The sequence below is a fragment of the Toxorhynchites rutilus genome, chromosome 3 (genome assembly GCF_029784135.1).
Source record: "Toxorhynchites rutilus septentrionalis strain SRP chromosome 3, ASM2978413v1, whole genome shotgun sequence".
NCBI classification, from domain to species: domain Eukaryota; kingdom Metazoa; phylum Arthropoda; class Insecta; order Diptera; family Culicidae; genus Toxorhynchites; species Toxorhynchites rutilus.
Genome location: NC_073746.1, coordinates 29,586,721 through 29,603,206, shown reverse-complemented (window position 1 = coordinate 29,603,206; position 16,486 = coordinate 29,586,721). Strand labels below are relative to the sequence as shown.

Here is a 16,486-nt window from a genome sequence, read left to right as displayed (position 1 = left end):
GATACTATAGTTCTGTGATAATTTTGGAATAGGGTTTCTTGTATTATGGTATCCAGTCGAGAAATTCTGAAAATCATTTGGTTACGGAAATAATTTAACGGGCGTTCGGAGAAATGGATGAAATAGTTGGAGGAGTCGTCGGCAGAGTGAATTGTTTGGGAATCGGAAAGGTTTGGATGGTTCTCGGGATTGTCCGATTGTGGGGGATTATTGGTGACAGATGCTTCACCGTCCTCTTGGTCTCTAGGATCTGAAATATTAGAAGATGTGTTATTATTTGTGATACAAACATTTGCTTCAATTGGCATTCTGCTTAAGGCGTCTGCTACAACATTGGATTTTCCTTCCTTGTATTTAATCTCGTAGTCGTAATTCTCTAGGTCTAGGCGCCATCGTAAGATTTTAGAATTCTTATCAGAAGTTTTGATAAACGTTAGAGGCTTATGGTCCGTAACAAGAGTGAATTTTTGACCATACAGGTAAGGTTTAAATTTATTTACCGCCCATATTATGGCTAATGCTTCTTTCTCATTTGTGGCGTATCGTGACTCGGTATCCGAAAGTGTTCGTGATGCAAATGCGATTGGCCTTTCGACATTGTCCTGTATCTGTGATAGGACAGCTCCTAATGCAAAGCCAGATGCATCCGTAGTTAAAATGAAGGGATGATCAAATTGCGGATATGCCAGTACTTGGTCTGTGGATAGTATTTTTTTAAGAGTATTAAAGGAATTTATGTATGAAGTGTCTTGTAATTCAATTGTCGAGTCTTTCTTTAAATACTTCGACATGGGTCGTGTGATTTTTGAAAAATCCTTAATAAATCTTCTGTAATAACCGATTAAACCTAGAAATTGTTTAATTTCTTTTTGATTTTTCGGTAAAGGCCATTGAAGAATTTTTTCAATTTTTTCGGGATTTGGTTTTACTCCTTCGGATGTTATGATGTGTCCTAAAAATTCTGTTTGCCTTTTCAAAAACTCGCATTTATCTAATTGAATTTTTAAATTGAAATCGGATAAACGCTTTAAAATTAATTGAAGGTTTTCTAAGTGGTTCTCTAGATTATATCCAATAATAATTATATCGTCAAGATACACGTAGCACTTCGTTCCAATATAATCACCGAGGATATCATTCATTGCTCTCTGAAAGGTTGCGGGAGCATTTTTAAGCCCAAAAGGCATTCTAGTGAATTCAAAATGCCCTTTGTCTGTAGAAAAAGCTGTTTTCTCGATATGTTTCGGGTCCATTGGAATTTGGTGGAATCCCGATTTTAAATCAAGAGTTGTGAAATATTCAGATTTTCCTAGGGAATCCAAAATTTCTTCAATTTGAGGCATAGGATATTTATCGTCTATAGTATGTTCGTTAAGCTTCCTATAATCGATTACGACTCGTACTTTTTTCTTTCCAGATGCGTCTGTTTTTTTTGGGACCACCCATATGGGTGAGGAGTACGGACTTTTGGAAGGTCGAATTATTCCATTATCTAACATTTCTTGTATTTGTTCATGAACATCTAGTTTGAAATGATGTGGGTACCGATAATTTTTTGTGTAAATTGGCATATCGTTAGTGGTTAAAATTTTATGTTTAGTGGCTGATGTGGATGTGAGTTTTTCCCCCTTTTTAGATACAACTGCTTGATGTTGGTGAAGAATTTGAATTAATTTGGTTTTTTCTAATGATGAAAGATGATTTGTTCTAATGATGTCATTAATTTCATTTTCAGAAATACATTCTGAGTGTTTTATTAGGAAGGGAGAAATGGTTTCAAAATTGTTAACTGTTAATCCAATTTTCGGGATATTTATGGGGTTTCTACATGTGGAAATTACATTGACGGTTGTTTTATTATTTTCTGCTCTATAGAGTCCAGGATTAATAAAGATATTTTTGTAAAGTTTTTGATAAGAGGGGACAAGCCAATCACCGTTATTTGTGGTCTCAATTGTTACAAAATGATTGTAAAGTTGTTTGGTGGGGTAAAATTTGGCATATGAAAATTGTTTGTCTAATAGTGTTAGTGTTTCGTCTTCGTAATTGATGCGTGCTTTGAGTTCTGCCAATGTTTCCGATCCTATTAAGCCGTCGAAAAAGTTGTGAAATTTCAAGACGTAAAACGTGAAGGGTTTGAAAGCGCCGTTAAACAAAGCAATTTTTCCTTTTTCGGTTACACTGTTGGTTCCACACACGTTTTTTATTTTCGTATTTGGTACGGTGCTAGTTTTTCCCAAGATTCCTGGTGCAATAATATTTTTGTTTGCTCCAGAATCTATCAAAATATTTAGGGTTTGATTATTTTTAGGATGTTTAATTTTGAGATAGGGTAAGTAATTTAAGTTGGATTTAGATTTGTGTATCCCAAGTGAAAATTTAGATCAAGATCATCTTCAGATTCAGTGTCTGATTTTGCAATATCATCCTCAGGATCATCTTTGACTGTCTCATGGTTATTTATTGTTTTCCTATTTATTGTCAGACGGCTCTGTGTAGTAGTAGCGTCCATCGGTTCAATTTCATTTCGCTCTTTTTTTTGATCCAATTTGAAGGGTTTCTGATTTTTATTCAATTGAGGATTTTTACTGCTTGATTTGTTATCGAAATCTTTGTTCTTCTGATACTTTTTTGGAGAATAATCAAAAGTCATGTTTTGTGCTGTTATTTCTTTTGATTTGAATTTACATAGAAATGCATAGGCATCTTCTATATCTTTCGGCCTTGCGGCTTGAGCATAGCCAAAATATGGTTCGATTAGTCCGGCGATGAAAGCAGCCAAGGCGTCTTCTTCTATAAAATCGTTTATGACTTCCCAGTTGTTACGGTATTTTTCTGTTTGTTTCGCCAAGGTCTTAATATTTTGAATAATATTTTTTGATTTATTGTAGTATCTCGAAATACTCATATTTTCAGTCATTTTACATTGCCATAACTGGCATTTATACGTGGAAAGTTATTGACGATCGCCGAGAGCATTTGTCAGAACTTCCGAAATTTGCTCAAAATTGTCTGGGTTACCGGCAAGACATATTATGTCTTTTGCTTTCCCTTGGATTTTATGTATTACTGCAGTGGTATACATTTTAAATTGCACTGGCGTAACGTGCTCTTTGAAAGCATTGAGTGTTTCCTGAGCAGTTGTTAGCCACGCATTCAATTGTTTCGAATTGCCGTCGAATGTTGGAATCATTTTGATTGGATCCGGAATTCTGCATAGCATCTCAAAACTGGTTGTTGGTTGGTGATATTCGTATATTACCGGTTGTGCAGTAGGTTGTTCTGCTGGCGTTGTTCCATTTAAATGCGATTCAATTTGCAGGAACATGGCGTCATGTTCCTTTTGTTTGGTGGAAAATACGTCCATCATCTCCATCATTTTCTGGAGTTGCGCGCCGATTTGCTCCATATCTGAGCTTTCTTCAATTAATAAATTTTCCAATGAGGGGGGATTCTCAATTGGAATGTGTGCCAAGTCTCCTGAGTCAACGGATGAAATGGTTTCTTCTGAGTCCGAAGAGTCGCAATTGCTGTGATTAATGCTTTTCCACAAGCTGCGAGTTTTCTTCAGAGCACTTTTTGGTGTTTTTGGCATTAATGAAGCCTTGCACCGTTTACACAAATTTGTTAATTTTTAAGCACACACGTTCGCTTAGAACTCGTGTGGCTTCTGGAAGTGTGCTTCGCTTAGAATTCACAATTCCAGGTGGAGTAAAACTTCTCTCAGAACACTTTTACTCCACGCGGTAAGTAATAATTAAAATTGCGTCCGAGTCTCTCTCTTAGAACGGACTTCGATGCACAACAAAAAAAAAATCACTGACCGGGGCGAGTTTTATTTCACTTAGAATGTGGGGGCGTAGAAAGAAGAGAGAAAAAAAACTTACCGTTTGCAATCGTGTGTGCGGGGTTCTTCGGTTCTTCCAGTGGTGGGGTGCGGTGTGCGGTGGAACCTCAACTCTTTCGTCACTTTGATAGCGGCGTCAGATGCTAGCACTTTCTACAGTTCGTATTAATGTTTCGCGGATTCACTCTAATCGGATTTACCAATCCTGATTATAAAACTGTTTTTTCACACTCGTTACTATTCCACTCACTGAAACCGCACGGCTGCGCCAATCTTGTTGTGGCCTTCGACGTTCAGCTTTTAAAAAACGTTTATTATAATCAACATACAGTTTATTATCTAAATATCATTTATTAAGCAAACGTGGACGGTCACGGAAAGAATTTGAATGAGAACTGAACGGCGTCGTGGGTTCTGCTGCTGGTATATATCGATGAGTAATGCTGATGCAGCGGAACGATGGCTATTGGCTGGCCGCGATCGTACGATGTTTGGAATGTGCTGATCGTGGTCCTTTGGTGTGCATATCATAACGTGATTATATATGTACGGAAGAATTATCAAACGTTTGATGAACCAGCTTAAGGCTGAAAATCTTTACAATAAAGACAAAAAAAAATATCAAACGATTTTTTTATTTTACATTTCACTCTGAAGTTTACATCCCAAAAGTGTACATACTTCTCGAATCTCGAATTTGCTTGAAACTGGGAAGTTCATTCGCTTCTAGTGTCTGCACGATTTTCCCAGGTTCCTAAGTTTAGAAGATCATGTTAGGACAGACATATTCCACTCTGCACAAAGGCAAGCGAGGACAAAAGTACTCGCAGTTTGCATTTATTTGCAGAGCCGATTTTCCCAGAAACCTCGGTTTTGAAGTCTGTGTTAGGGAAACACATTTCAATCAGAACAAAAATACCCCCGATTTGTATGAATTCGCAATACCGATTTCCCCACGCTCCATGGATTTGAAGTCTGTGTTAGGGAAACACATTCCAGTCGGAACAAAAATACCCCCGACTTGCATGAATTTGAAATACCGATTTCTCCAGGCACCTAGGTTTAGAAATCTCTATTAGGGAACACATTTCGGTGGGAACAAAAGCTCCCCCGACTTTCGTGTCTTCTTCTTCTTTTTTTTGGCTTTAAGAGGGTTTAAACTTTTCAGTTCACTCGCCTCTAGACTCTTTCGTGTGTTTGCAATGCCGATTTCGCTGCTTGGTTTTAAAGTCTGTGTTAGGGAACATTTTTCGATGAGAACAAAAGTCCCCCTACTTTCATGTATTTGCATTGTCGATTTCCCCAAGGCTGCTTGGTTTTGATGGCTGTGTTAGGGAAACCGTAAATCGGGCCAATCAAAACGATACAGTTAGGGCGTTTAGATAACGCCTAATATTTTACAGTTATTCAATTGTTTATCTAATGAAAAACAACATTTTGTTAATTGTGATAGATGCGTAGAAATATTTCCTATCAATTGATGTAAACATCTTTCCGGTCCTGTAAGAAATGTTCTAGTTATAAGCATTCGAAATCTTCCATTTTTTCCTGCATGTTCTGTGTTTAGGTTTTCATTTTACCCTCCATATATTCTGGTTGGACGTAGTCCCACGTCAAAAAAGAATCAAGAATCAACTATAAGACAGTAAGAACAAAATGAGAAAGTTTGTAAAAAAAACGCAAAAACACAACACCAAAGGTTCTTTTCAGAACTCCCAACATGTTCATAAAGAGTAAACAGTAAACTAATCCATATTTCAGGTAGACAGGTAGGTATTCACGTAGGAGAAGAAAATAAAACAATATATTTAAAATATATATTTAGAAAAAGCTGTCCCCTTTGTATATTCCTACGTCACTCCGGTTATGTCCCCGACATTACCCACTCGTCTTTTTTTGAACAGAAATCCATTTTCTCTTGAAGTCCGCCTCCGATTTGACAACTTTCCGGAGGGCCTGCTTCATAATCGCCCGATATTTCTCTATTGGGCGAAAATCCGGCGCGTTGGGCGGGTTCATTTCTTTTGGCACGAAGGTGACCCCGTTGGCTTCGTACCACTCCAACACGTCCTTTGAATAGTGGCACGAAGCGAGATCCGGCCAGAAGATGGTCGGGCCCTCGTGCTGCTTCAATAGTGGTAGTAAGCGTTTCTGTAGGCACTCCTTAAGGTAAACCTGCCCGTTTACCGTGCCGGTCATCACGATGGGGGCGCTCCGCTTTCCGCAAGAGCAGATCGCTTGCCACACCATGTACTTTTTGGCATAGTTTGGATAGTTTCTGCTTGCGAATCTCCTCCGGAACGCTGAATTTGTCCTCTGCGGAGAAGAACAACAGGCCCGGCAGCTGACGAAAGTCCGCTTTGACGTAGGTTTCGTAGGCAATGCGGCTTCGTCAGCATTTCGGTGTACAGCTTCCGGGCTCGCGTCTTCCCCACCATGTTTTGCCTTTCGTCGCGGTTAGGAGCCTTCTGAACCTTGTATATACGCAGGCCCTCCCGCTGTTTGGTCCGCTGGACGAATGAACTTGACAAATTCAGCTTATTGGCGACATCCCGGACCGAACTTCTCGGATCACGTCTAAACTGTTTAACTACGCGCTTGTGATCTTTTTCACTGACGGAGCATCCATTTTTGCCGTTCTTCACCTTCCGGTCGATGGTTAGGTTCTCGAAGTATCGTTTTAGTACTCTGCTGACCGTGGATTGGACGATTCCCAGCATCTTACCGATGTCCCGATGTGACAACTCCGGATTCTCGAAATGAGTGCGCAGGATTAATTCACGACGCTCTTTTTCGTTCGACGACATTTTTCCAAATTTACGAAAAATTTACAGTGAAGCATGGCCAACGTGATCTATACACTCTTATCTGATTATAAGCGAAAGCTGAAGATATAATTCCCAAAAATTAAATTTCTACAGCGTTTTTTCTGTGATGCAATTTGATGTGACACACCCTTTATTTATCGTGCATCCGAGCGAGGATTTCGATCTCTGGAAGAAATATTAGGAAACCTAAAAACCTGAGAAATCCTAACATTTTCTACATAGATTACCGAAGAACGAATTATGCCAAATATAGTCATATTAATCGTATGATGAGCCTCTATAACGAACACAGTGAAATAATAAATGTAACCATGTCAAGGTCAATGCGCAAAGACTATTTGAATAGAATAAGATATAGTTAAATTTCACTGTAATATTTGGTTTGACGGAGACCAAATTTGGTATTTGGTAGACTGTTAGTCTACGCTGGTTTGACGAAATGAATAAATAAATAGAAATTTTGATCATGTAGCTTGTTAAAATCGTCTTTTGAATTAAACGGATAAATTATCCAGCCAGCTCTATTTAGTTTTTTTAGTTTTAAGTAAGTAATATTAAGAATGTATTGGTCTACAATTTCGATTGACGACAATAAAATAAATAAATAAATAAAGATTCAGCACTTAAAATAGTGAATGTTTCCAAATACTCACCTGAGTATACGTCATCCAGCAGCACGGTTCCACCTGGTTCGAGTCGAGGCCCCAGAATTCCAACTCTTCCTCGAACAGCGGACCGCAGACATCCGTTGGGTAGTGCAGCTTGCCGGTTCTGGAATGATCACAACATAAAAGCAAATTCATTCATCAACATTCAGTTGACGAGATTCATCAATTAGTGTTATTAATTCTCGGTGCGATTGAATTTTCCTCCCACGACCGCGTCATCGATGATGATAATGGGATGATAATGGAAATGCGGTACGATGCGGGTGGTAAGCGACTCGAGACAGGAAGTGGAGGTGCTAATGAAGCGTTTATGTTTTGTGTGCGTGTGTGCGTTTTGTGGTTATTAATTATTCAAATCACATTTGGCTCCCGATTCTCACAACCATCGATAATTGGGATTATTCTAGCAGTAAAAGTGGTGCTGCTGTTCACTAAACATAAATTCATGAATATCGCGTTAGCGTCGGCAAATATTTGCTTACAATCCTCGTGTTTCCACCACAACTTCCATTCCAACCGCCAAATAGCAATCAAAGATGCGTGAGGGCGATGAAAACCGCCGTTGAACTAATGGATCACATTATCGGATGACAGTTTAAGGATGAAAAAGTTATTCCACTCAGACCATCTTCGATACGGATAAAGCTTCGCCCATTTTTCCGGTCTAAATTCTTACTAAAGAGGTTTTTTTTAATTTTAAATGGCTTTTCAAAACAAGCTTCAATTGAAAAATTATAAAAATAATCCATGAGCTATTTGTAGGAAACTGTTGAGTTTTTCCGGAAAAAATGTAGATTGATTAAAGAAAAAAAAATTCAAGTTATAAACAATTTTTATTTATTTTCTAAGAGACACTTTGAGATTATGAAGGCCATTTTGATTACTTTTCCATGATGGGGAAGCACAAAATAAAAATAAAAATCTCTATTGTCAACTTCTAGTGCATTCTTTGAATATAACTATTTGTTTTTGTTTGATCTGTGTCTATGCTATTATAATTTCACTGTTTCTAAACATATGTAGTTTTCAGTTTTCATAAGACCATGGAAACCACGATTAATGCTTTTTTCGAAATTTTGGATTCAATGGATTCCTCGATTTCGGATAACTTTTAAAATAATGGGTCAAACTTTTTTTTTTAATTCGTCCCAGTTGAAACATTATTCATTTTAAGTGACTCACTGGAAGAATCTCATGATATAATTACAAATTTAAATATATTTTATCAACTAGTTAAGGTTTCTGGTAGATTATACTTTTGTTACTCAACCAAGAATGTCACGTAGATTCCCTTCAGATTTTTTTTCAAGTTGCATTTCAAATATGCGACAATTGCTAATTTGTTTGAATTCATTAGCCAATGCGTTATACTTTTTTGAACCAACGATTGACATCCTCTTCTGACCAAACTGTACATGTGCTCTTAATAGTCTTATATTGCTAGAATTTATGGTCGGATAGCCATAGCTAGCGGAGGATAGTTGATTTTTATCCTTTGTTTATATTATTTGATTATTCTTTATTGAAGAATGCAATCTCTTCAAACGAGTCACTCGTAGTTCCTTTACCCGCTCCTTAATTAAAAGGCGCCTCGCTCTAGCTATGAAAGATGCGTGAAAATCTCCTTTGATAATTCTTCGCAGAGATTTTTCAGAAATGATGGTTTTCTTGGTAAGATTCCTTATTGAACGTACAGGATTACGAGTAACCGGAGTGGTTTGATCACGTTTGGACCTGCACTTCCCGATACGCTTCCCGGACCATCCAGTAGAGACTTTTTGATACGATAAACAGTGCTCAAATGACACCCTACAAAAATTTCCTTCGGCGTCTCCTAGGCGAGCAGCAAACTTGTAATCACTGCTTTAGTGTACATTTTTACAATAATCTTTTGGTGAAGCCGCCAATCATTTCAACCACCCTACCTCAGATTTTTACATAGGGGTACTGCTCAGTTCTTCAAGAGAACAGAAACAGTTTCACCCTCCATTTTTTGTGATTCTCCTACCAGGTAGCATTGCGACCTAGAAGCAAAGAGCAAAGGAGAATTTTTCTAACCTTTAAGCAGAGAACAACTAAGTGAAACCAAATAATAACCAGAGAGAAGCAGAGCAAAAAACCATGAAACGTGTTTTTTCAACCTCAATATCTAGCAGTGAAAGTAAGATTCCTGTCGTAACATTAAAATAAAGAACATCCTTCGTGTTTTTGCTTGAATCCTATTACAACGTGTTTTCTCTACCGTTTTCCCAAACAGTAATTGATCAATCGTTTTCAGACCGAATTCCCGGAAGTGTTTCCGTTATAAACATTATAAGTTCAAGCATCCAGAGGCACGTTTTCTTCAGTGAAATGGTGTGCTATCCGATCAGAGACTCCGTTTTCGAACTATCGAATACGACACGTTTTTCCGAGGAAGACCAATTCAGAAATCATGGCACTTTTTCATGAAATAGTTTTGACGTGGGATTGCGCATATCATTGCTATACTGGGGTGTATGTTTGAAAAAACGAGAACGTTACATATGAGGGTACAAGGTTTTGAGCGTACCTACCTTTTTGCTGATTGAACGAAGTGTTTTTAGAATATACACTAGAATCGCTTTACGCGGGGATACGTGCCATGTATAAAAAAAACGCGTACAAGAAAACCGCGTAAATTACGAAATCAGCGCAAATTTTCAATTCCGTGTGAAAATCTAACAAACAGTGAATTATTAGTTTCAAAATGCAACCCATATTCTAGCAATTGATTAACTGAATTCGCACTCTACAATAATGATATCTGTTTCACCTTCTATTTCTCAGTTACTAATCAGTGATACAATACAAACTTATTTCACGAAAAGTCACATCAATCAGTACATTAAATCTGCTTACACTGGAGTCACTTTTTACTCGATTGTTGCGTGCCGCGTAAAAAAAAACACGTAAATTTTGAAATCCGCGTAAAATCAGGAATACACGCAAAAAAAAAAGTTGATGGCCCAGATGGGCCCAGAGACACGGACGCTTTCTTGATATCGGACTGTGATTGTGTGTAGTAATTGCATTTGAATTGAGTTTTTTCATTGTTCAAAATCTGTATTTTTGTCTTTTTTGATACATCAAATGGAAGTCATGAACATATGCGTGAGTATACTTTTCCGAACTTCTAACTTCTAAAATTTTGTAGGTACTATATTCTTTGAGTTATAATTTTTGTAAAAAATAAAAAAATAATTTTTTTTTAACTGTTTTCAAAAAGTATAAATAAATATTGTAAATAAGATAATGTATGCTCAATTATCAATTTCAACTATTCCAAGCCAAACCGATATAGTGATTCTCAGATTTTCGTCAAAAGTGGTAATTTTGTTCTTTATCGCAAAACATTAACCCATTTCCATTTTAGAGTGGTCCGAAAAATCATTTGTTTCCCTTTTTTTCAAAAAATGACTTTTTTCGAAAATTCATAACTATTGAACCACTGAACCGATTTAAATGATCGATATATCAAATTGAAGCCAGTGAGCTAGCCTCAGCATCTCTGTATCGAGATATCCTCAGCATAACATATAAAACATATTAAAAATATTGCACCCTCTAGTCCAAAGCCATAAAAACAATAAGAAACGAAAAAAAAAACATAAAAATATTCACTATATCACAGCCATTTTTAAGCAAATTCAATATGTTTTGTAGAATTAGCTGCTAACTGATGGGCTTCAATTTGATATATCGATCATTTAAATCGTTTCAGTGGTTCAAAACTTATGCATTATTGAAAAAAAAAACATTTTTTGGGAAAAGTGGAAACATTTGATTTTTCGGACCGCCCTAAAATGGAAAGGAGCACCTTAACAAAAAAAATTAAATAAATAATACGGGTCTAATGTTATGCAAAAAGAACAAAATTGCCACTTTTGGCGAAAATCTGAGAACCACTATATCGGTTTGGCATGTACTGGCTGATTTAAAATTAGGATTGGTTTCATCATTGCATTCAAATTTAACTGTCGGTCAAGCTGTGAATTTTCGATTTAATGCATTTTTTTTCCAATTCATAATTTCCATATTTATATATTTTTTGTTTATCAGGAAAAAAAAATCCGCCAGAAGCTGAGACAATTCATTACTTGGATAAACAACTAATCTCCTAGTTGGAAAGTAAATTTAAAAAAAATGTTGCTTTCAATTCATTGTTTGACCTACAGTGTATACGTAATATCGTGATGACCATTACCGGAATGCTTGTGAAAATAGAAAAAAAAAAATAGCTGTGGATTTTTTTTATTGAAATCCTATTAACACTAGGTTTACGTGTCATTTTGACGCAATTCGAATTTTAGTAGGAAAATTACAAAAATCGGCTGCATTTATATTCCATCTGCACATATTCCACTTTTATGCATTGATCGGGGTAAATATATATTGATGAACACTATACACTATACATATTAGGCTGTCAAAAAAGTCCTGCGGTATTTTTTTTCGAATTTTCATTTGTTCATAAAATTAGTTACAATCATTTGTTTTAAGTCAAATATGCGCCGTTTTGTTCGATGACTTGTTCCCAACGAGATGCCAACTTCATAATACCCCTGTTATAGAAGCTCGCTTCCTTATTGGCAAAAAACTCGGATAGCCAATTTTCACAGGCCTCTTTTGTGGCTAACTTCTAACTACCTAGCTCGTTCGCCATGGACAAAAACAGGTGGTAGTCACTTGGTGCAAGGTCCGGACTATACGGCGGATGCAAAAGAACCTCCCATCCGAGCTCCCGGAGCTCCTGGCGAGTCACCAAAGAAGTGTGTTGCCTGGCGTTGTCCTGATGGAAGACAATGCGGCCTCTGTTTATCAAAGATGGCCTCTTCTTCATGAGTGCTACCTTCAAGCGGTCCAGTTGTTGGCAGTACAGGTCCAAATTGAGCGTTTGGCCATAGGGAAGCAGCTCATAATAGATTATTCCTTGACAATCCAACCAAACACACAGCAGAACCTTCCTGGCCGTTGATGAGGGCTTGGCCACCGTCTGAGCCGCTTCAGCGGGCTTCGACCATGACCGTTTGCGCTTCACATTGTCGTAAGTGACACACTTTTCATCGCCTGTCACCATCCGCTTCAGAAACGGGTCGATTTTGTTGCGATTCAGCAGCGATTCACATGCGTCGATACGGTCAAAGATGTTTTTTGCGTCAACGTGTGTGGCACCCATACATCGAGCTTCTTTGTGAATCCAAGTTTCTTCAAATGGTTAATAACGGTTTGATAACTTATCTCCAGCTCTTGGCCGATGCTACGGCTGCTACTATGCCGGTCTTTCTCTGCTAATTCAGCGATTTTGTCGCAATTTTCGACAGGCCTTCCGGAGCGTGGCGCATCTTCGACGACCTCTACACCAGAACGAAAACGTTGAAAGCATCGTTGTGCGGTGGAAATGGAAACTGTATCGGGTCCATAAACTGCACAAATTTTATTGGCTGCTTGAGATGCATTTTTGCCTTTGTCATAGTAGTACTGTAAAATATGTCGGATTTTCTCTTTATTTTGCTCCATATTTGCGACACTATAACTCACGAACGACTTAACCAAACAAAACACTGTCAAGGACTATATTATAGCGCAAAAATACATTTCCAACAAGCTATAGTATGACTCGATACAATGAATACAACTAGAACTACGCGCTTACAACGACACCTCGCGGAAATACCGCAGGACTTTTTTGACAGCCTAATATATTAAACACGGACGCAAAATTCAGGCACCTGGAGAAACCGTCGTAGCGAATACATGCAAGCTGCAACTTCTTTTGCTCGCTTGCATTAGTGTTTGGGAAACCATAGCGGACAAATGCAAGGCGTGAGTACTTTTACTCGCATCAGTTTCTGTTCTGCTTTCGCATGGAAAAATCATGAAAAATTGCCACAGCACGATTAAAACGAAATTAATTTTATGTAAGATTATATAGACATTATTTCGTTTTCACCGTGAAGTGGCGCCGTCAGTTTCTATTCTGTGCTTGGAGTGATCATCGGTTCGTTTCGGGACCACCAACAAGTTCGAAAGAGTTGAATTTTATGTTAATAACAATTCCATACTTATAGTCATAAAACCACACACTAACAAGAAAAACTTTCAGCAATCTTCCAAAATATTCATTCATTCGTTCATTTAGAATTGATTCAGATGCAATTTCAAATAAATGATTAACGAGCCAACGGTAGTCCTACGTCTTCCTTGCGGTTATATCACATATATAACTAACTTCTTGGTTTTTCTTCCTTCATTTTGACGTGATGCGTCCTAGAGATAGGTGTATAAGAAACGTCCGTAAACCTAGTGTTAAACATTATCTTCGATGGAACCTAGGTTGAGTAATCAATTTTCGAACTCAATTGATTTCAACATATTTGCTGTGTAAGTAATGAATTTGTACAAAGGCCATGTAATGTAAGGCATCCTGGTTTTGATGACTATGTTAGGGAACACATTTCGGTGGGCACAAATGTCCTCTCTCACTTGCATGTATTTGTAATGTCAATTTCCCCTGGTACCATGGTTTTGATGGCTGTATTGGGGAAACCGTAAACAGTGTCTAAAATTTCAAAAAGCTACCCCATATAAAATGTCGAAAAAACACCCCATGCAAATTTTCAGCTCAATCGGACTTAAGGGAGAGTGGCACAAAGCGGTATAAGTTAGAGTTTTTCTTAACACGTTCGTCGCCCAAAGCGGCTTTTCTAAGTTTCTTGCGGAGCCCAACTTGCGAATAAATTATTAAATGAAGATCAAACTTAGTTTGTAGACAACTTTTACATGATCTAGCAATATTTTATTTAATTTGAAGATGAATTGACAACAATAACATATGCTAAAGTCATGTTATATGGGTTTTGCAAAAAGCTGCCATACAAACCATCCGCACTATGAATCAATAAAAAGTACAGTATAAACATTATAATAATATGGTTACAATTTTATTATTTTTCTATATATCCTATAGTTACACTTAGGTGCCTATTCTATCAAATTCCTTTTAAAAATCCTATTAAATTTGAACGAGGAAAGTGTCACCCATATCTGGGTGACGGGGCGTCGAAAATGTTAAATCGAAAAATCACCTAAGGGAGGAGTAAAGTAAATTGGGGATTTCAAAAAAAATTATTGTCTTAAAATTGCATAAAACGTCGAGATCTACTGCCATCTCGAAAAAAATGATCGTTGTGTTAGGGAACACATTTCGGTGGAAATACAAGTTCCCTCAACTTGCATGTATTCGCAATGTCAATTTCTCCAGCTTTTTTTTCTCGTTTTTTGTCAAAAATCGGTACTCTGGTACGTTTCACGCAATTGTGTGTTATTTTGGCATCCACATTTTTTTTTTGTTAACTCCGATTTCCGGAAACTCAAATTTTAATATCTGCGACCCTAGTAAAGCTCATTTTTGCAATATTTTGCATTGGGTATTTCATCGTGTAATTCAACATTTCGCACGAAATTCCGTATGGAAAATCGAGATGATCATTTTCATTGACAACCTAAACCATACGTTTTGCTTCGTATTCCAAAAAAAACAAGTCCCAGAGTGTCGATTTTTGACAAAAAAAATTGCAAGGGGTTTTATCTAGGACACGATCACATCAGTTCGCTTGTATGTCACTTCGGATATTATTTTAAAATGCATCGAATTTTTTTAAGTAACTTTTTAGTTATTTAATTAATTTTACTACTTCAGTATTTGATCCGTGTATCACTCATATCAGCATATTCGGGTTCTTCTACGAGAAATTACTGATGAAAGCTATCAGCCCCTTGGGTATATTTGGTTCCCTCCTCATTTCACTTTGGTTCCTCCTCACTTGAACACTTTTACTCCTATATTCCGCTTGAGGTGTGATCAAACCCAAAAACATGCAATAGTAAGGTTTTCATACTGGGAATCTAAAGCATACTTCCATAAAAGATTGCATCTGAATACGTTGTATCCAAATAAATGCAGTGTATGTCTATATTCCAAAATTCTGGATACTCTTCCATATCCGCACTGGTACAAAAATTTCCCGTATGCTGCTGGCACATTCTTTGTCATAGCACACTTTGATACAGTGGGCTTCCACTTTTTCAAGGGTGTGTAGTGAATGTGTTTCGCACTATCTTCCATTCATTCCATTATTGTTTCGAGCTGTGTGTGTATGTTTGTGAATGTCCACTCCTTGTGTTATGCTTGCTATCTCGCTCGCAATTGTGGTTTCGTTCCATTCCATTTTTGTTTTTAAGAGAGTTTAAACTTCTTCAGTTCATTCGCCTCTAGCCCTGAGAGGTGGCCCTTGTGGAAAAAAACTCTGCTCCATCCTCCCTCTTCAACTGTCTGAGAAAGATAATCCACTCCCACTCGACGCTCGCCGGCAACGATGTTTCTTCGATGACTACCAAACGAAAAGTGGTGTGGTTCCAGGTTAGGTTAGGTTAGGTTTTATATTACAGAGACTTTAAACTTATTCAGTTTATTCGCTCTAGCCTTGAGAAAGGCCCTTGGAAAGCTTTACTCTTTCCTCGTATTACTCCTCCACCCCAGGTATGGGCAAAATCGCATCGAAATTCGTTCAAGAACACTCATTCACAGATAAAACTCCCCCTTCTTTTTCCCGTTTATACCTCACCTTATTTAAGACAGAAAACATTCACCTATCCTCTTTGCAAAGTTCATTCTCGATTAGAACGGAAAAATACTGTCTCGATTCCGCTCATCTATTCTCAGAAATTTTTGCATTCCCTCATTTGCCTCTCGGAATTACGTTAGATGGTGATAGAATCAAACTGGAAACTATTGCATGAGCCATCGAGTGTCTCTGTAAAATCATTCGTTTTTCCTTCAATCAGCAATCATTGAGTCTCGATCGCGGCAGTAAAATATAGGTAGATAGTTGAAATCGAGTTGTTTCCTGTGCACTATTGCAATGACATTTTTTTGTTTCTAGTATGAAACGATCTAAGCCAACGCAAAAGACCATATTAGCGCAAGTTATTGGTGAGCGGGTGAGCGAATGAACTTTTCTACACTTGTTCCACCTCCATTGCCTCGAGAAAGGCATTCGATCCCTCGCCGTCCAGCTCGCCCAGTAACGATGTTGTCCTGTCGGTGTCCTCACGAAGAATGT

The 16,486-nt window shown here is 37.7% G+C and overlaps 1 protein-coding gene across 10 annotated transcripts in view; it reads right to left on the bottom strand.

The window, feature by feature from the left end:
- The window catches only part of LOC129779830 (potassium voltage-gated channel protein Shaw-like), a 268,655-nt gene that overhangs the window by 105,449 nt on the left and 146,720 nt on the right, over positions 1–16,486 (bottom strand). For all 10 annotated transcript variants that reach the window (XR_008743781.1, XM_055787554.1, XM_055787546.1 and 7 more), the window contains one exon: positions 7,329–7,446. Coding sequence is in view for 9 of the 10 variants with exons in the window: in XM_055787554.1 (XP_055643529.1) it covers positions 7,329–7,446 (118 nt within the window). In the remaining variant the exon portion in view is untranslated. The remainder of the gene's footprint in view (positions 1–7,328; positions 7,447–16,486) is intronic.